Source organism: Zootoca vivipara, chromosome 5 (assembly GCF_963506605.1).
Source record: "Zootoca vivipara chromosome 5, rZooViv1.1, whole genome shotgun sequence".
NCBI classification, from domain to species: domain Eukaryota; kingdom Metazoa; phylum Chordata; class Lepidosauria; order Squamata; family Lacertidae; genus Zootoca; species Zootoca vivipara.
Genome location: NC_083280.1, coordinates 97,754,150 through 97,776,204, shown reverse-complemented (window position 1 = coordinate 97,776,204; position 22,055 = coordinate 97,754,150). Strand labels below are relative to the sequence as shown.

Below are 22,055 nucleotides of genomic sequence, written 5' to 3'. Positions count from 1 at the left end.
ATCAACATATTTCTGGCCCATGTAATCCATCTATCTTACACTTTAATCTGTGAATGTTGCAAAAAAAAAGTTTTTAAATAATGGCTTTCTAAATGTATTTCTCTCAAAATCCTTTTAAAAAAATGAGCAAAAACAAAAGCTGTCAGAATACCCAGGAAGTGCAAAAGCCAGTGAAATAACTAAGTTCCCATCTAGTTTGGGAGGAGGTATGGATCAGATCAGTTCATATCCAAATCCTCAAATATCAGAATCCTCAACCACAGTGCTCACTTCCCCACAGAAATGCACTTTGCTTTTTCTCTGCCACCACTTCCTATAAGTATATCCATTTATAACTAGTTTTACATGCCTGGGGTTATGCTGGTAATAAGGTTGTTAGGCAGGAATATTTTGATCTTGTTGGGACCCAGTGGATTTTTACTTTGAGGTTTTATTATTGTTTTAAGTGCATAGCAGGCCACCCTGAGCTCTTGGTTCAAGTTAAAATACCATATGAATAAATCTCTACATCCATCCCTGGCCTAATTCAAAATTCTTTCTTTTCTCTAGGGGGTACTTTTACGCCTTTTGTCTTTTGTTTTTACACAAGCTTTCGTTTCTCCTTTATGTCTTTATCAAACAGTCTGTTTGATTGTTGGTGACAAAGATTTATACTTTCCTGCCAGTTACAGATCCCTGTTTTCAAGTAGCCAAGCGTTGGGGAGGAAGGGGGAATCTAAAGCAATCTCTAATTGTTAGCTAGGTGTAATCAATTATTCTTAGTTTGTGTAGTCAGGTGTACATAATAAGCTGCAAACATATGGGAAAGCTTCAGAAGGCTGATATTGCATGCAAACAGAAACATGTTCAACATAAATAATGCTTAATTTAATGGAGAAGTTAATTTCATGGATTTTAGTTTGCAAAGTTTTTGAAGTGGAAATACCTTTTGTCTTTACAGACAGGCTTATTTATAATTAACTATTTCCAGCCACCGAACCAGCAGTGGCTTGAGTTTCAGTCTCTGCTGCTCAGGACATTCTATATGGGAGATACTTTTTCCATTATGTACTTTCCCTTCCTTGGGCAGTTGTCCTTGGCAGAAAGGTTATGCTGGTGATGTTCTGCCTCTACCGTGGTGTGGCTCTGAATACCAGTTACTGGGAATCACAAGTGGGGAGGATGTTGTTGCACTCCGTTCCTGCATGCTAGCTCCTCACAGGTGTCTGGTTGGCCACTGTGAGAGTGGGATACTGGAATAGATCGGCCTTTAAGACTGATTCAGCACAGCTCTTGTTATGCTCCCAGAACGGCCATTTTGTACCTTGTGTGAGAGGATTTCATGAGAAAAGTGAAAGGAAATAGAACTTGCACAAGACCCTGTGCACCCTCTTGCAGCAAGTGGAAGCATGAAGAATTGCAGCACTTTGCACAAATTTTGCCTTTGATTTGAGGGTTGTTTAAGATTATGGGACCCAGGTGGCGCTGTGGGTTAAACCACAGAGTCTAGGGCTTGCTGATCAGAAGGTCAGCGGTTCGAATCCCTGCAACGGGGTGAGCTCCCATTGCTCGGTCCCAGCTCCTGCCCACCTAGCAGTTCAAAAGCACATCAAAGTGCAAGTAGATAAATAGGGACCGCTCCGGCGGGAAGGTAAACGGCGTTTCCATGCGCTGCTCTGGTTCGCCAGAAGCAGCTTTGTCTTGCTGGCCACATGACCCGGAAGCTGTCTGCGGACAAACGCCGGCTCCCTCGGCCTATAGAACGAGATGAGCGCCGCAACCCCAGAGTTGGACACGACTGGACCTGATGGTCAGGGGCCCCTTTACCTTTACCTTTTAGATTATATGTCATTACTGTTATTTTTATTATTATAATGCATGTTGAGCACCATATAGATAACTTTTAAAAGCTTTGCTAGTCCCAGCAGAACACAGAACTGAACAGAAGCATTTGGCATGCTGTAGGTAATGTGCACAGAATTCTGGTTAGAAATCTTCCATATGGCTGAAACTAGCAGAAAAAGCACAAGAGCCCGCTGGATCTCAAGCTAAAGGCTCATCTAGTCCAGCATCCTGTTCTCACAGGGGCCAACCAGATGCCTATGGGAAGTTCTCAAGCAGAATCTGAGCACAACAGCACTCGCCCCTCCTGCGGTTTCCAGCAACTGGTAAATGTAACAGTTATGGTGTTGCATGCTTTTATTTCCTTACCGTAAAACTCCTTCACTGTAGCTCTTTAATCCCTAGCCATTGTTTTAACATAGTGAGCATCACAAAGAGGCAATAGGAACGAGAATGGAAATGAGAGGTCATTTTCTGACCTCAGCTGGCAACTGCTAACATCTCTCACCCTACTGAACCACAGCACTAACAACGAGTCTTTAAAAATGGTGTGCTATACTGCTGATTAAGCACTTTTATTTCGAAGATTAAAAAAGAGTAACTACCATATTTCCCCCCCTTGAGATAATTTTATTATTGTCAGGAATGTTATTAGAAACTCCAATATACTATGCATGAGATTAGGTACTCTTTTTCTTCTCACATGGGGGCCACAATACATTGAGTCATCAAATTTCCATTTTCATTTATTTTAGGTGTTTGCCTGTACTCCAAGAGAACTTGATATTAGGCACCATGGTTTGAACATAATGGCTGGTATTCAATTTATTTCACTAGGACTCAAATCAGAAGAATATCTGGATGCAGGAAAACAGCAGATGTGTCTTAAGCTTATTAAACTATACATTTAGTTTAATATTAAACTGTACATTTGTTAACAAATACTATTTTAGTTGAATTTATTTAAAACCATATCTACCCCCCCCACACACCTTTGTTGTTAGCAGTAAGATTAGCCTTAATCCCTTTTGTTTGCATAGTTTGATTATTCCATTTTATTCAAATTCTTTTTAAATGCACTTTCAAAGATAATTCTTCATACAGCCACAGCCACAAGAACTAGGGAGAGATGTTCAGTGCTGTGCATTTTTAAAATTCAGGTTATAAAATTTCTCTGATAATATCTGTTTTCTTTGTTCTTCTTTTATACTGTATCTTTTATTTTAAAGGTTTCTTAGATTGGGTTCCTAAGAAAATGCAAAGAGTGGGTTGTGTTGAGCTGTTGAATACAGTCCAGAGACGAATACAACCACGTCTTCATGTTTTTGGACACATCCATGAAGGTCAGAAAGCCTGTTTTTGTGTATAGATTGAATTCCAGGTCAAACTTTCATTAGATGCCGGACCTCACCAAATACAAATTGAAAAGATCCAGCTTCTGTTGTGCTCAGAATATTGTTGAAGGCCTAGGTTGTAACATACTGTGTTAATGCTGATTTCACCTGAATTATGCCCACTTTAGTTCCCTAAAATTTCTAAAAGAAAAGCCATAGTACTTGGATCCTGAGGGGCAACTGTCTGCTAGTTACTAAACAACGTAAGTAGTTTCCTTTTCCGGAATTGATTTGACCTATTTATCTATCTTTTTCTAAAACAACAGTGCCTTTATTTCTGTTACAAACATCACATTATAAATAATCAGTTACACTGATTCTGTCAATATATTTAACAGCACAACCCTAAGCAAAATTACTCCTAAGCAAGTCCTATTGTGTACCATGGAGCTAACTTCTAGGATGGAACATGCTTCTGAGTTCCAGAATTGTGTATTAGTCTAGTAAACTGAAGGGATTTTTGAACACAGGCGCCCTTCCTGACATGCAAAAATCTGCTTTTTGAAACTCAAGGAAATTTAAAAACCAATATGAAATCTAGCATGGCGATAGAATATAGAATCATAGAATTGTAGAGTTGGAAGTCCAACCCCCTGGAATACAGGAATCTCAACTAAATCATACAAATAAACATTTCACAACTCCCCCCAGGCACATGCATGTCAGCTCCGGAGCCGACTGCGTGTCCAGCGCAGGCTCTGCTCCGCTTAGAAAACCCCGGAGCAGACGGGAGTGAAGTCTTCTCACTCATGGTCTGCTCACCTGGCCCTGCCCCCAGTGACGCCGCAGATTGGCCAGTTTAAATATGGGTTTGCCGGGAACCCCAACGGTCCACGGCGCCGGAAAGGCAGGCCAGCTCCGGCAGACTGGCTTGTCTCCGGGGAGATTGTGGGTGCTGCGCACCGGCCCGCAAATGGCGCCCACCACCAGATGGGTGAGCGGTTATTTCCACACGTGGATACTTAAGATAGACTCTCTTGCAATGTGCATAATTAGTCTTTTGTGCCAGCAAAACCAGTCAAATCAATGCTGTCACAAATACTACCTAGAACTAAATAGTCCACTTACAATGCTCTGGTGAGTATGTAGTGTTTGCTTTGGCAAAGGATATAGAACATTTATTGCAGATGACAGGAACTTAAAGAAAACAAGTAGGAAACGGCAAGCTAGATGTTATCCTGGGACGCTCAGGTTCCTCAGGGAAGAACTCCCAAGTAAGTTGCTATAGACAGCCTTAGAACAACAAGCTACTCTTTATAGAGTGTATGCTGTGAGCAGTAGAAATCTTCCCCCAACCAACCAAAGCTACATCTGCAGTTGTCATTTATAGAACCTTGGGGAGGAATAATAACTTACTGTTCTCTCCCCTCTAAAACTTTTTTTCCTAGCAAAAATGTCCCACCTGAAACTATATTTTCTGCTGCTCCCTTTCTAATGGTGACAGAATCACCATTATTCGAGTGCTGTTGCCAACTGCTCGTTCTTCAGCCAGGGCTCAGTTTCAGTTTATTGAGGGCTGATGAAATCCCACATTCTCTCTCCCCGCCCCCTCAGAGAGTTTCTTCAAACATTTTTCCAATTCTATCTCCAGCAGCTGCTCAGTCTCACCCCTTTAAAAACTGTTTAGGAAAAGCTACTGAACTTTCTAGGCAGCGCAGCTACTTAGGAGCTGAAGGATGGAGCCTGCGGTGCTTTCATGGCATTGCCAGCCTTTTCTTTTTTAAAGGTCTCAAAAAGTGCCGGAGTTTAATCCAAAAATGTCAGTTTATAATACAAAATGGATTTGGTTGTTTGAGCATGTAAGTGACCTTCAGGTCCTAATGTTCACCACCTGGAGGTCCAGACCCTGCTGTGACCTTCAAGCCGAGGCCAAGGACCTTCACATCATCACAATGGTAGACAATGCTACCATTCAGTGGATTTGTAACTGGCTGACTGACCGAACCCAAAGGGTGCTCATCAATGGCTCCTCCTCATCCTGGAGAGTAGTGACTAGTGGGGTGCCACAGGGTTCTGTCTTGGGCCCAGTCTTGTTCAACATCTTTATCAATGACTTGGATGATGGGCTTGAGGGAATCCTGAGCAAGTTTGCAGATGACACCAAATTGGGAGGGGTGGCTAATACCCCAGAGGACAGGATCACACTTCAAAATGACCTTAACAGATTAGACAACTGGGCCAAAGCAAACAAGGTGAATTTTAACAAGGAGAAATGTAAAGTACTACACTTGGGCAAAAAAATAAATGAAAGGCACAAATACAGGATGGGAGACACCTGGCTTGAGAGCAGTACATGTGAAAAGGATCTAGGAGTCTTGATAGATCACAAACTTGACATGAGTCAGCAGTGTGATGCTGCAGCTAAAAAAGCCAATGCAATTCTGGGCTGCATCAATAGGAGTATAGCATCTAGATCAAGGGAAGTAATAATACCACTGTATTCTGCTCTGGTCAGACCTCACCTGGCGTACTGTGTCCAGTTCTGGGCACCACAGTTCAAGAAGGATACAGACAAGCTGGAACATGTCCAGAAGAGGGCATCCAAAATGGTCAAAGGCCTGGAAACGATGCATTATGAGGAACGGCTTAGGGAGCTGGGTATGTTTAGCCTGGAGAAGAGAAGGTTAAGGGGTGATATGATAGCCATGTTCAAATATATAAAAGGATGTCATATAGAGGAGGGAGAAAGATTGTTTTCTGCTGCTCCAGAGAAGCGGACACGGAGCAATGGATTCAAACTACAAGAAAGAAGATTCCACCTAAACATTAGGATGAACTTCCTGACAGTAAGAGCTGTTCGGCAGTGGAATTTGCTACCAAGGAGTGTGGTGGAGTCTCCTTCTTTGGAGGTCTTTAAGCAGAGGCTTGACAGGCATATGTCAAGAATGCTTTGATGGTGTTTCCTGCTTGCAGGGGGTTGGACTGGATGGCCCTTGTGGTCTCTTCCAACTGGTATGATTCTATGATCACTGCATGCCAAGTGGTGATTTAGTGAGAATGGCCTCATTCACACCTCGAAGACTACAGTAGGGTCTGAGTTCCCAGGCCTTGGCAAGATGGCTTCCAGAGGGAAAGTATTGGGGCTGGGTTTCAACACAGCTGCTTAAACTGTAGGAAACAGAATGTGAGCATACTTCCGCACGACTTCCCTAGACACCAACACCCCAGGTGACGATGGCCAGTATTTTTTATTGCTTCTTCTTGAAATGTTTTTGGACATTATGGAAGTTAGAGTGCTGTTTGCTTATATTCCGGTGAAGACTGATGGAGTGATATCATTCAGTAGAAAAGGGTGCTTTAGCCTTTTCAGTACATGGTGATGCTACAAAGCCCTTGTCACGGGGTGTGATGGAATGAGGTCACCATGTAGAACACCACTGCACTTTCTGCCACCACCCAGTCTCGTCTCTTTTCGAATGCCAGGACACGGTAGAACCCTAGATGTAGCCGCTGAAGCTCTTTTCCTGATGGAATGCAGAATCAAAATACTTGAAGAATATCAGGCTAGCATTGCTGTTACTGCCTTTGCCAAACAACCACCATTTTGAATTCCCGGATTCCCTAAAGCCCTCCAGTGAAAGTTAATTTGAAGCCAAAAAAGAGAGAAGATTACATATGGTCTGGCTGATGGTTTTAGCTCCTGTGATTTGTATTGCATTTTATTGTGCCGGTCTTTTTGTATTTGAATCATACACAAAGCTGGTTTTTTCAGACTTAATTGTGATTTGGGGCCGGGGGGGGGGGATCACAGTTATTCTGTATATTATTCCGTTTTTACTTGATTTTGTTACAATGCTTGGCAAACTTGTTGGATGAGATGTCTTAACAAGTACAACTGAGTAATAATAACAACTCTCTTTTTAAATTCTAGGTTACGGAGTTATGGCTGATGGAACTACCACCTACGTGAATGCTTCTGCATGTACAGTGAATTACCAGCCACTCAATCCACCTATAGTTATCGATTTGCCTACTCCAAGGAACACATGATTATCACATGCAGAAGTATGAAGCCTGCAACCTGTGTAAAACATTGGCTAGCAGCACAGAGCTGCTAATGTAAAAACTAAGCATACGCTAAATTATGAACGTGTTTTTCATTTCTCTTTATGAAATAACTGGAGAAGCAAGAATGGACAGACATCAGAGGTATCTGGTATCACAGCCTTCTAGAAATACTTCGACAGATCTAACATCTCATCATTTTAAAAAAGACTTTTTAATACAGAAAAGGGGCCTGCATTCCATGTTATATCAAGAGACATCAATGCATTATGTATATTCCATGTGCTATACTGAACTTACTAAAATGACATGACTCTTCAGCCAAGTGGTTCTTTATGAAGGTTTACGGTTTTCATGTGTGTTAAATGCTAGCATTTGCTCATTTAAACCTGGTTTCACAGGATAATCACAGTGAGGGGGAAATAAAATTGTGTAGATTATTGGGACTATTATTACAGATATAAAATGGCTCCCCATGTATTTAAGAGGTCAAAAGAAGCACATTATTATGGCACAAGGTTATAGACTTTTCAAATCTATAATCTTCCAGTCTTCCAGTAAAACCCAGTATAGGAGAATTTTTAAAATCATCTTCCATCGGATATTAAATATGGAAAGTGATATTATGGTGGAGATTACCGAAATGCAGTATACAGCACAAAAATTGAAAGAGAAGTTTAAAATTAAATGTAAACTCAGGAATTAAAAAGCCCCCTCCCTCCCCCCAAAAAACCCTAATGAATTCTGCAGCTGTTAAATCTCATACAGGGCAAACTTAATCATGTTTCCTTAGAAGTAAGTCTACTGTCTGCAACCGTCTGTACAACAATGTGCAAATGCAACTTGAAATACTTGCTGCATTTTAAGCCACTACTGCGTCCATAGCCATAGCTTTTGCCCTTGCAGCCCAGTTCTCAAAGGTCAATTCCACATTCACCCAAGCTGGCAAATGTGTGCGCATGCAGCTGATCCAAACATGTTTAAGAGTCCACATGAGCACATCACAGGGATCATAAATATGGGTTTTAACAATATATATATATAGGCACATAACTTCAGGAATGTGGAGTTCAGGGTCAAATCTGAGAAAGGTACAGAATGATATCTAGACTTGTTGCTTGTTAAGTACAGTCATATCTCGTGTTGCGTTCTGCTCTTCTTATGGACTTTCAGCTTACGAACACGGCAAACCTGGAAGTGTTTACTTCTGTGTTTGCCGCCGGCGCATGCACAGAAGCAATCTGCGGGCTTCGCACATGCGCAGAAGAGGCGCGCTAGTTGTGGACTTTTCGGGGTTGGAATCCATGGAATAGGGAGCACAAAAAGAAGACTTGTCATTTTATGGCAACCTTATGTGTTCTGAAAATATATATTACTGTGGATCAAATTTATTCACAAGATCGGGTGTGCAGATATAACTTTGCACAGAAAGGCTAGTGCAAACCAGGCTAGATGGCAGATATCTCTGGTCACCGTTGCAAGAAAAAGCAAATCCACTAGTTTGCACCAGCCTTTCAGCACGTTGTCATTCCTCCACATGGAGGAATTCTACATTGTGGCTAATGTGGCTATTTTTATAATAAACCTTTACATACCGTAAGTTTTCTAGTGACAACCCCAGAAAATAAAATAAACAAACTTCCTGAAACAGATAAATGAGTCTAAAATGTTTACAATAACTCATAGCACTTCAGAAACACTTAAAAAAAGAGGTGGAGCATATTATTAAAATAAGAGGCCTTTTTTTTGCCTCAAGTACATTTCTATGTAAGTCAGGATATATTCTCTGAAGAATATTCCCCCCCCTCTAAAAATATTTCTTTGAAATATCGTGCATTTTTATGTATGAATGACATTAAGAAGCTTTTGAGGTCATGAAAATTTTCAGGCGTGTTGGATCATTTTGGCATAACTGGATTGTTGTTGTAATTTCCTGTCAAGCATGTTAGACAAATAAAAATCTTTTAAAGCTACTAATTGTGTGGTGTACACATGGACAGAAGAAACGGGGCATTTCACATTCAAAATGCTGCAGTTGTGGGCTCATTTTTTTGTAAGTGTCTGCTTCATCATACACTAGAAAACATTTGCCAGCAGATCTGATGAGGTTTTGTGTGCCATTTAAGGCAAAGTGCCCCAGTCGCCCATACTTCTTGGCCCCTGCTCTCACTAGGCACAGCCTCCTACAGTAAATTGTTGACAAGGCTATGTCATCAGTCAGTGGACTGTCATGGATGCTTGTAGGCCTTCCTGGGCTATCTTATCCCAAGATGTCTCATTCCGTCTGAAGAACATAAGGTCCTTCCACAGAACCGGGTGTTGTTTCAACTTTGAACAGTAGTAAACTTTGAGCAGGCACTCTCTGGGGCCACCTCACCCACATTGTTTTCCTCCGAGGAAGGGCTGCCTCGGAGCAAGCATGGGCAACCCTGGGGCTGCTTTTTGGTTGTTGGCTAGCCTAGGGTTCTAGGCACATGCTAGAAGCCAGGCTTGAGGGGTTGGGAGAAGGTCTGGGCGCGGCAGCGGCAGTAGTAGCCGGTGAGTTGTGAGCAAGAAAAACGCTCATGCGTGGCTGGAGTAAGGCCAGATGTGTCAGGGAGCAGTGATTCACCCACCACACACATACAATCTGCCACCCGAGGCAAAGGTCTCATCTTGCCTAATGGGGCAGCCACTGGCCTTAGGTTGGGTTAATACACTACCGTGATCATGTGGCTACCACTGGGGGAAAATTGCTTCTGTTCAGCTGGTATTAATGGCTGCAACTATAACATATGCAAGGACCTAAGCAATCAGGGACCTGAGGAATTCCTGCATTGCAGGGGGTTGGACTAGATGACCCCGGGGTCCCTTTCTATGAATTGCCTTCTCCATACCAACCTGTCCATTCACTGAAATCTACAGATCAGGCCCTGCTAGTCATGCTCTCTCCTGCCCATCTTATACATCTCATAGCAGCCAGTCAGAGGGCCTTCTCTGTTGCAATGCCAAACTGTTGGAATTGCCTGCCCTGTGAAATGTGACAGACACGAGACTTGAAAGGGGCTTTTGCAGGAGAACTTTCTGCTTGGTTGTGTTATCTTTTCTACAGGGAGCTCAAGGTGGTGTATGTGGTTCTTTCCCTCCCCGCCCCATTCTATCCTCAGAACAACCCTGCGAGGGAGGTCAGTCTGAGAGGCAGTGACTGGCCCCCAAGCTGAGGGAGGATCTGAAGTCCGTAAGTTGCCTCAGCCCCCAGATCATTATTTCTTTACTTCAGTTTTTCTAACTCTTCAAAATGAGGCAACCAGAGCTCTTTGCTTGATTGCAAAGCCACAAATTTAGACAGAGAGGGAGGCATCTGAAAGGCATTTAATTTACTCCAGAGCCTATAGTTGGGTAATATTTGTGGCAATGCAAAAGGCGCAAAAGTTGGTCCTCTCCAAGGTCATCTCAGGCCATAAATAAAAGTACCTCCCCACCCCCATCCCAGAATAAAGCATTTATTTACAGCCATTATTTGCATGCTGTTCCACAAGACATCTTGCAACTAAAACAATTGTGAGCAAAAATAAGACATAATATTGTAAAATCAAGGCAGGTGTCAACCCTGGTGTCATTGTCCTATGTTTGCCAGTAATTGTGGCCAACTGATGTCTGTTTTGGCCAAACTTTGCCTGCTCTTTTTTCCCTTCTGCTTCCAGAATGTCTTGCACCCGGGTCCCATGCTTACATTTAAAATGCAGCAACATGGAAGGAGTATTTAGATTGGCAAGCACTAGTAAAAAGTGAAACAGGAATCCCCACTTGGACGCAATCGGCACACACGCTTCCACTTACATGCGTGCCAAAAATGGGGGGTGGAATTGGGCAGGGGCGGAGTGGGGATTCCCCGCCCCGACATGCATCCCTGTGACACACATGATATCCTAGAATGGAGCCCCATGTAAGGGGGGATTCTCCGGGTCCCACAGGGGAGCCAAATGTGGTTGATCAAGAGAGACATGGACACAAAAAGGTTGAAAACCACTATCCTAAACCATTTCCATCTTTGCCCAAACCTATTAACCGCTTGTCACCCCCTCCTTCGCAAAAAAATTGTATTTCATTCACTTGATAAGAAATCACTGAATCCCAAAGTTACAGTCTAATCACAGAAGCTTTCTTCTGTTCCCAGTATTTAATTTAAACTAACCTCATGACCATTATCACATAAAACAGCTGTTCTTTAATAAAATATTTTTAATAAAACATTTGCAAGCATATTTGAGGTCAAAGGCGATATTAACATATGGTATCTCATTAGTTTCAAGTGTTGCTTTTGTTGAAAAGCCTTAGGTTTGTTTTTTACTCAAAAACAACAATGCAAAAATGAACAAACTTCCTCAGACATTCCTGGTAATTGTCCCTACACTTTCCAAATGACTTCCATATTTTACATGAACTTGAGGACCACTGAGTTGACAATTTATAACAATTTACTCTTAACAGTCAAACATAAGGAGCTCCCTTTAACCCCAGAACAGTTCTATATATCCATTTGCAAGTTTAATAGTTTTCTCCTAATTTACAACTTTGTTTTAGCTGCAGTAATGTTCCATATAATACATCTGCGGCAAAGACCACTCCTAGGGATACAGTGTTCCTCACTCCTTGATCTGCATTTTTAAAAATTTGGGATTTTTATGCCAACTTTCAAAACAAAAGTTTTCTTAAAGTGGCTTAGAGTTAATATCTTTAAAACATGCAACCAGGTACGTATCTAAAAATGTTTAACATATTGACTGCTTAAGCAATTTCTAATCAAACTAATAATAACCACATTGCACTATAAAACACACAGCAATTACTATTTAAACAACCCAGCTCATAATTTTAACAGAGTGAATTGAAATTGATCTTTTAAACCTGTATAATGGCAAACAGAAAAAGAGCCAAGCATAACGGATGAGCTGTTCCAAAGTCCAGGATCCTATTACAGTCTCACTTGCTGGATCATCACCTTGTCGTGGTGAGTGGACTTGGAAGTTCCTGTGATCCTTGTGAGCGAAGCCGTCAGGAATCTCGTACTCCCAGCAGGGTCACCCAAGGCGGTAAGGTCAAAGGGAAGGAGCTAGACAAAGAATGATCCAAGAAGTCCTCAACGGCAGAACAGGTGGAAGATAGTGGTTATTGAGTTGTTTTTCCTTCATAACGATCCCCAACAACTTACATTTAAAAGCATGCAGCCTCCAGTGTCTGGCAACCACCAACAGGACTTTTTGCCCCAGTGTGCATTGCTTTACACACACTTACATTGGATCATATTTCCCATTTTAATGCCTGTTTATTATCCAGCTGGAGAGATCCTTCTGGAGAACCTTGCAATTATTATTTTTTTGTTATCACCCTGAATAGTTTGGTGTCATCAGAAAGCTTTGCCACCCCGCGGCTCACCCCCAGCTAAAGAGCACAGGGCCCAATAAAGATTCTTGGATGACCCACAGGGTGGGAACTGTTCATTTATTCATCGTCTCTGCTTCCTGATCTTTAAACAAATCGTGTTCCATAAGAGGGACCTGTCTTCTTATCCCATGACTGCTAAGCTTACTCATGAGTCTTTGGTGAGGGATTTTATAAAAAAACCTTTTGAAAATTTACATACAATATGCCCAATGGATAGCCATATCCATATGTTTATTGACCACCCCCCAAAATTCTAAAAGGTTAGATAGGACTTTACCTTTGCTGAAGCGATGCTGGTTCTTCTTGAGCAAGACTCGTCCTTCAACATGTTTGGCAATTTTATCTTTAATAATGCTTTCTGCCAGTTTTCTCAGAAGAGATATTAAACAAACCAATCTGTAATTTCTGGATCTCCCTTGGACATTTATTTTTTTAATATATATGTATTTAATATATATGTATTTAAATACAACATGGTGTCGTTTTTGCCACTTTCCAGTCCTCAAGTATAGAAGCTGATATTAGGGACAAGTTACACATTTTTGTTACATTTCATATTTGCTTTAGGAACTCTTGGTTGGATGTCATTTGGACCCTGTGATTTATTTATCTAAATTGTATATTTTAGATCTTCATCTTTGATGGTGTCATTGGTTTCAGTTCCTCAGATTCCCTTCCTGAGAAAATTCAGGGATCTTCTACCATCAAGACAGACAGAAATAATCCAGCTACTCTGCAATTTCCTTTTCTTTATTTAGCTCACCTTTGACTCCTTTGCTGCCCAGGGATCCAGTCACCTCTCTATCTGCTTTCCTTGATATCCAATCCCCTCCGCTGTTATTATCTACTTGCATTTCTTTTCCAAAATGTATCTTCCTTTTCGTTCTCGTTTGGGCAAGACTTCCATTTTCTGAAAGAGCCTTCTTACCTCCAAAAACTTTCTTGACTCTGCTCTTTATCCATGCTGGCGTCCTCTCGACCTTTGGTAGTACCTTTCCTGATCTGTTGGCGTGCATTCTAACGGAGTGTCTATTACTTGGGTTTTGAATACCCAAAGCATTTTGAAGAGATTTGACCCACTTGACTTTCCATTTCAACATTCTTTTTTTAATGGTCCCCTCATTTTTTAGAAGTTTCCCATTCCGAAGTCAAATGCTGGACATGCTTGGCAATTGTCCTCTTTGTTGTTGTTGTTGTTTAGTTGTTTAGTCGTGTCCAACTCTTCGTGACCCCATGGACCATAGCACGCCAGGCACTCCTGTCTTGCACTGCCTCCCGCAGTTTGGTCAAACTCATGTTCGTAGCTTCGAGAACACTGTCCAAACATCTCGTCCTCTGTCGTCCCCTTCTCCTTGTGCCCTCCAACTTTCCCAGCATCAGGGTCTTTTCCAGGGAGTCTTCTCTTCTCATGAGGTGGCCAAAGTATTGGAGCCTCAGCTTCACGATCTGTCCTTCCAGTGAGCACTCAGGGCTGATTTCCTTAAGAATGGATAGGTTTGATCTTCTTGCAGTCCATGGGACTCTCAAGAGTCTCCTCCAGCACCATAATTCAAAAGCATCAATTCTTTGGCGATCAGCCTTCTTTATGGTCCAGCTCTCACTTCCATATATCACTACTGGGAAAACCATAGCTTTAACTATACGGACCTTTGTAATTGTCCTCTTACAATTGGCAATTGTCCACCAATGTTAAATTTGATGGCACTATGATCACTGTTCTCAGCAATTTGTTCAGCAACACATTTCTTATTCCAGCTCTTGGGCACCACTTGAAATTAATTCCAGAGCCATTTCCCCTCTGGTCAGTTCCATGCCTAACTGTTCTAGGGCGCAGCCTTTATAGATCAAACACCTATAAAAATATTAAAGATAAACTGAAAAGACATCTATAGAGAAAAATGATGTTCATAGAATTGTAGAGTTGGAAGTGACCATGAGCAATGCAGGAATCTTTTGCCCAATGTGGGGCTTGAACCGGAGATTAATAGTCTTATGCTCTAGTGACTGAACTACTTTCTATACAGCTGTCTTCTAATTTGGGGAGGGGGCAAACTGGGAACATAAGCACCTTGTGGCTAAAATTACACACCCTTGCCAAAACAGGAAAGTCACCCATCAATTTTGTATTACAGTAACAAGATTAAGATTAAGGATGCTGTTTTAAAATAAAATTTTGCTTTGGAAGACTTCAGGGTTCATGTCTTCATGCCTTCCCTGAATTCACAGGGTTTTTTTTTTTTTTTTGCTTCTGCCTGTGAATGGCATCTTTCACCTAATATATTTTCCTTTGAAAGCTGTGCTGCACAACAGCACAAGAGCTGCTAACGGCTGTTCAAGACACTTTGTTGTATAATTCACAATGCATTGAGATAAGCCATGATTAATAGATGTCCCCCTTCCTAACCAGAAAGGGGATCCCAATACAACTTTGAAACTGGGTGTTTATGCGCTTTGGCCTTGATCCAAGTACTTATGCACAACCGTAAGTGCCCCTGTCTTCAAAAGACACACCCAACATATTCAGTAGGGTAGACAAGCTGCTCTCTTGCTGAATAGATCTGATAGACCTGCATAGAATAAACCACACAGCAACACAATAAGCCCTCTCTGCTGTCCATCTCTCTCAAAGAGTGCGGCGCATCACGCTTGGGGTGGCAGGAAGAATCGAGGACAATCAAAGAAACATTTCAAAATTATAGTATACTATGGTGTATAGTAGGGACCCAGGTGGCACTGTGGGTTAAACCACAGAGTCTAGGGCTTGCTGATCAGAAGGTCGGCGGTTTGAATCCCTGCGACGGGGTGAGCTCCCGTTGCTCGGTCCCAGCTCCTGCCCACCTAGCAGTTCGAAAGCACATCAAAGTGCAAGTAGATAAATAGGGACTGCTCCGGCGGGAAGGTAAACGGTGTTTCCGTGCGCTTCTCTGGTTCACCAGAAGCAGCTTTGTCATGCTGGCCACATGACCCGGAAGCTGTCTGCGGACAAACGCCGGCTCCCTCGGCCTATAGAGTGAGATGAACGGCTATAGAATGGCTTAGGGAGCTGGGTATGTTTAGCCTGGAGAAGAGAAGGTTAAGGGGTGATATGATAGCCATGTTCAAATATATGAAAGGATGTCATATGGAGGAGGGAGAAATATTGTTTTCTGCTGCTCCAGAGAAGCTGACACGGAGCAATGGATTCAAACTTCAAGAAAGAAGATTCCACCTAAACATTAGGAAGAACTTCCTGACAGTAAGAGCTGTTCGGCAGTGGAATTTGCTACCAAGGAGTGTGGTGGAGTCTCCTTCTTTGGAGGTCTTTAAGCAGATGCTTGACAGGCATATGTCAAGAATGCTTTGATGGTGTTTCCTGCTTGGCAGGGGGTTGGACTGGATGCCCCTTGTGGTCTCTTCCAACTCTATGATTCTATGAGTGCCGCAACCCTAGAGTCGGACACGACTGGACCTGATGGTCAGGGGCCCCTTTACCTTTACCTTTTATGGTGTTTAGTATCTATATGCAGGATATGGATAGATATCTTTTCAAAATGAGAGCAAAAGCATCCATTTTAGCCAATCCTCACTTAGGAACGACACACGTGAATGTCCCATTTTTAAAGCTTTCTAGCAACTGGGGGATGTTATGGACTGCACCAAACTCCAGCTTTCTGCATAGTGTGGACCTGCTAACTGTTTTGTGGTGTTACACTTTGTGTCCTCTTTGGAGAGAGAAAGAGATGCATCAACCATGGTACCTCAGGTTAAGAACTTAATTCGTTCCGGAGGTCCGTTCTTAACCTGAGACTGTTCTTAACCTGAGGTACCATTTTAACTAATGGGGCGTCCCACTGCCACTGTTGTTCTCATCCTGAAACAAAGTTCTTAACCCGAAGTACTATTTCTGGGTTAGCAGAGTCTGTAACCTGAAGCGTCTGTAACCCGAGGTACCACTTGTATATCACTTTCTCCAGTAAAAAGAAGAAGGATGTCTTCAGCTAATATGCATATTCAAATTCAGGTCCCAATGTGGAAATATGGTAACATTTTAGTAATTCTGTGAAAGTGTGAGTTAGCCAGTCACTCGCCTTAACTAGGGACGCAGGTGGCGCTGTGGGTTAAACCACTGAGCCTAGGGCTTGCTGATCAGAAGGTCAGCGGTTCGAATCCCCGCGACGGGGTGAACTCCCGTTGCTCGGTCCCAGCTCCTGCCAACCTAGCAGTTCGAAAGCGCGTCAAAGTGCAAGTAGATAAATAGGGACCGCTACAGCGGGAAGGTAAACGGCGTTTCCGTGCACTGCTCTGTTTCGCCAGAAGCAGCTTAGTCATGACCTGGAACCTGTACGCCGGCTCCCTCGGCCAATAACGCGAGATGAGTGCGCAACCCCAGAGTCGGTCACAACTGGACCTAATGGTCAGGGGTCCCTTTACCTTTTACAGGGCCTAACTACGCATGGCCTGGGAGGGCCAATGGCCAGATCTTCCAATACTGTTGATGTAGTTGCCGGGGGTGGGGGTACAGGATGGGGTGGAGACCCTGAAGGAGAAGGTGTTTAACCCTTTCCACTTGTACCACTCTCCTGCTCTAAATCACCCTGTTGCCCCAGTGATTTAGGGGAAGGCAGTGTGGCCCCCATATGCTGCTTGTCTTAGTCTCCCCCTGGGGAAAAACAGCATTGCAGGGAATCCCCCCCCCATTTCCCCAATTTTTAATAGGCAAAACCACATGTGGGGAGCAGTTACAGCCCCCAGCTCCCACCCCAAGCTGCTTTTATATTTCAGAAAAGACATCTGGAGATGTGATCATGAGTCTCGTGCATCATATGTAGTTTGACGCTCAGTGATGCCCATGAATGTAGCAGCATATTATAAGGAGCACATGATAGATACTCTCAGATAATTAAGCATAACAAGGGCCTGATTGGGCTGGATATTACACTGCATTGATCCTGGTATTTAACCCAGCCGTATATTCTAAACCCACTGCCTGTTTGCCAAGATAATCAACGAATGCATCTGGATCCTCACACTCTCTGTCACAAACTGAACAAAACATTGTTTCCAGCCAAATTTCATGCATACAAATCATTAGTGCAAAATTTGGTGCCGCCATTGTAACAGCGCCCTTTTGAAAGGCAGTTAAATATGCATCATGCTTGCTATAAATAATATTCTGAAACCTTTTTTAAAAAAATTATTTAATAAAATGTATCTACTGCTTGGTTGTAGTAAAACCTCTTAGCAGTTTTACCATGATGATATTCATTGTCCAGCCACCTTCATTTAAAACCCATACAAAGAGAATAAACTCTGCTTGGATGCTGTTAAAAATCAGAGATGCTCCAGAAACAGTGATGTGGCTGTTTTTACAGTAATTTTAACAGCGTGTTGTATCTGCTTATTTGAAGATGGTGATATTTTGTATTGTTGCAGAGAAATTCATGTCAAGCTTACTTTCTGGGGATATTCAGTGAAGACATCAAATTAGCATATTTTAAGTATTAACATATTACAAAATTCTTTTTTGTGTCTACTTGAGATAATAATAAGCCATCCATGGGATGACAGCCTTTGTGCGGGGCGGGGGTGGGGCGGGGGAGAGAGATAGCGAATGATGAGAGCTGCTCTTTGTGTCTATAGATATATGAATGGCTCCTTCCTCACTGTGCTTTTCAAGTTGTGACCACCTGGTCGTCACTCAAGAGAAAAAACTCCCAGTACCCTGCCCCAAATAAACGTCTGAAACTGAAATATGGCAGGCAGGCCGTCATGTACAGAGACTGGAGTACAAATCCCCACTCTGCTAGGATGTGGGGCCTGTGCCCAAGTCTCGGCCGAAGCTAGATCACAGGGTTGAGGTGAGGATAAAGTTGGATAATGCGTCCCTGTGCACCCCATGGCGGGTGGGTGGATACAGAGAGTAACTCAGGTAGCCTAAATTGTCTTGCTTCTTCCCAACCTATAGCATTCAAGTTACAGGTAGGTAGCCGTGTTGGTCTGAGTCGAAACAAAATAAAAAAATTCCTTCAGTAGCACCTTAAAGACCAACTAAGTTTTTATTTATTTTATTTTAAGTTTTTATTCTGCACCAGCGGGTGCAGAATGCCGCGGCGAGGCTCCTTACAGGGTCCCGGCCGCGGGATCACATTCATCCAGTGCTTTACCAGCTGCACTGGCTCCCGGTGGAGTACAGGATCAGGTTTAAGGTGCTGGTTTTGACCTTTAAAGCCCTATGCGACTTGGGACCCTCGTACCTACGGGACTGCCTCTCCTGGTATGCCCCGCGGAGGACCTTAAGGTCCACAAACAATAATATTATGGAGATCCCGAGTCATAAGATGGCTAGATTGGCCTCTACTGGAGCCAGGGCCTTTTCAGTACTGGCCCCAACCTGGTGGAACGCTCTTTCCCAGGAGACCAGGGCCCTGCGGGATTTGTCATCTTTCCGCAGGGCCTGCAAGACAGAGCTGTTCCGCCTGGCCTTTGGGTTAGACTCAGCCTGACCCCTGTGTTTTTCTCCCTCATGGCTTGGATTTATGGCCTACTTGAAATGAGGCTGCACTTTAAATTTTAATACTGTATTTTAATCTGTATTTTAACTAATTGTTTTTATGTTTTATTGTGGTTCTGTTGGTGTCAGCCACTTATGGCCTACTTGAAATGAGGCTGCACTTTAAATTTTAATACTGTATTTTAATCTGTATTTTAATTAATTGTTTTTATGTTTTATTGTGGTTCTGTTGGTGTCAGCCGTCCTGAGCCCGGTTTTTGACTGGGGAGGGCGGGGTATAAATAAAAATTTATTATTATTATTATTATTATTTTGGTATGAGCTTTCGTGTGCATGCACACTTCATCAGATACACTGAAACAGAAGTAACCAGACCCTTATATTCAGAGGGTGGGGGGTGATGGGTGATGGGCTGATAGGAGTGGTAAACCTGTTGATGACTGTTAATGACTGCAATTGGTCTTGCGGGGGGGGGAGCAAGGGCTGAGGTGCTAAGGAAAGCTTGATCATGTATATTGAGATAAGAATCCAATGTTCATCCCAGGTGGCTCCATGGTTTTAAGCTTGCTAATGAGTTGTAATTCAGCAACTTCTCTTTCCAGTCTGTTTCTGAAATTTTTCTGTAATAAAACAGCTGCTTTGAGATCTTGTATAGAATATCCTGGGAGATTGAAGTGTTCTCCTACTGGTTTCTCTGTCTTGTGATTCCTGATGTCAGATTTATGTCCATTTATCCTTTGGCGTAGGGTTTGGCCTGTTTGTCCAATATAGAGAGCTGAAGGGCACTGTTGGCATTTGATGGCATACACAATGTTAGAGGATGAGCAATTAAATAGTCCTGAGATGGTATGTTGGATGTTGTTGGGGCCAGTAATGGTGTTGTCCGGGTGTATGTGGCAGCAAATTAAACAAAAACACCCCCAGTCCTCCTGTGTTCAAGTAGCAGGAGATTTCAGAGAGAGCTTTGAAAAGGGCCCATTTCCTTAATGATGAGCAAGTACTGGAAAGTTGCTGCTGCTTTTAATGTTTGGTTCTTTGTGGGGGTGTTTTCTTCCTCTTCCTTTTTTCAAATATTCAGATAGGCATTCAGAGAATGCTAATCTGGAAAGGCATTTTACACATTGTATAGAACAAAGTAGTCAAATTCTTAATTGTACTAGGGAGACTAGGGAGGACGTATTTTTGAATGCTTCCCTATGTAGTAAACTGACATATTAGAAATAGATAGATAGATAAATAAATAAATAAATAAATTGCCCAGTAACACCTTAGAGCAGGCATCCCCAAACTGCGGCCCTCCAGATGTTTTGGCCTACAACTCCCATGATCCCTAGCTAACAGGACCAGTGGTCAGGGATGATGGGAATTGTAGTCCAAAACACCTGGAGGGCCGAAGTTTGGGGATAATGCCTTAGACACCAACTAAGTTTGTTCTGGGTATAAGCCTTCGTGTGCATGCACACTTCTTCAGATACAACACTTCTTCAGATAAGACATATTAGGATAAGATCTACTTCTTTGTCACGTGTATTAATTTACTGCATGGATGTAGTTTTCATTATTATTATTTTTTTTCAGGTAGGGGATCATTCCAAATGGTTACAATCAAGAATCTTCTGCCGTCCGAATGGGTGGAATTAAGCACCCCTGCATCTCATTCTCTGTAATGAGCTGAATAGGTCTCTCTTATTTGGAAACTCCTTTTTATTTCATTACATCTTCGACTACCACTTTGAATTACCTCTGACTTTTTTGCGGTGCCAACTACCCAATATTTTGTTGAGTCAACTAGTAAAATCATGTTCTGTCAGGGAACCAGTACTGATGTTCAAAAGCACACAATGGAGGTCTCAAGCCCTCATCAACTCAACGTTTTTGCTGCAGTTTGGCTGTTCTCCACTTCTGATCCACTGCATATTGTCCTGAACACCATCCCTCACCAGTTACTTCCCACTTAATCCATTATATTCTGAGGTGGCTCTGCCTAAACAAATAATAATAAATAACCTACTTCTGCCTAGAGAACTAGTATTTCTTAAATCAGAAGTTGGCAATCCTACAGACTTCCTAGGGGGCAGAGTTTGGGCACAGAACTTGCAATATGGGCAAACTTTGTCAAGTAACCAGTTGGAAGATTGGAGTGTTGTCATGTAAAAGACCTGCAGGGCTTCATTTTTTTGCATTTGCAGAATTACATTTTGGCAATAGATTGCCTTTGTTGTGTTCAATATTCTTCCTCTGAACACACCGACAGGGGAAGGAAAGCACTATCTTCTCCTTGCAATGCACAATCCTTATTGATTTATGAAAGTTATGCTTGTAAACAGTAGGTGTTTTCTGTGTTATCCAGGATATTTCAAAATACTGTCACTTGAAATTCAGTGACATTCTCTCTCCCCCCTCTTGCCCCAAGGCTGGATAAAACAGTTTGGCAATTGTTATCCATGCTGTTTGTAGTGTGTGTGTGTGTGTGTGTGTGTGTGTGTGTGTGTGTGTGTGAAAGCTGCATGATTTGATTTGTTTTTACAGCAAAAATATTGCTCTTTAATCCCTTTGGAGTTGTTGAGTCAAGTCCTCCTGCCAGTAGCACTAATGAAAAATACGCTGCCGTGATGTGCCAAGAAATTGTGAGATACCCGCCTCTCCTCCCCCAGAGCGCTGCTTCTTCTTACGCCACCCAATATCCTAAAGACAATTGGAAGAATGAAGCGAACGTTGCTATTTCGACAACTGTGCATGAATTACAGGAGCTGCAAGACATGGAATAATGCAATACAGGAGCGGGAGAGGTGCTTATCTTTCATCTGATCTAACTACCTATTGCATTCGGGAGAAAAAAATATAACTGCTGTGTTTTATCCCTACCGGTACTAGTTAATATGAAATTAAAGGTTTTCATTCTTTGCACAACAGGGTAGTAG

General features: G+C 42.5%; 1 protein-coding gene across 1 annotated transcript in view; it reads left to right on the top strand.

Moving 5' to 3' along the window:
- The window catches only part of MPPED1 (metallophosphoesterase domain containing 1), an 84,982-nt gene extending 75,799 nt beyond the window's left edge, over positions 1-9,183 (top strand). Inside the window, exons 7-8 of the mRNA XM_035137988.2 lie at positions 3,051-3,164; positions 7,087-9,183. Of these exons, the coding sequence (XP_034993879.1) occupies positions 3,051-3,164; positions 7,087-7,205 (233 nt within the window). The 3' untranslated portion in view covers positions 7,206-9,183. The remainder of the gene's footprint in view (positions 1-3,050; positions 3,165-7,086) is intronic.
- The last annotated feature ends 12,872 nt before the right edge of the window (positions 9,184-22,055 follow it).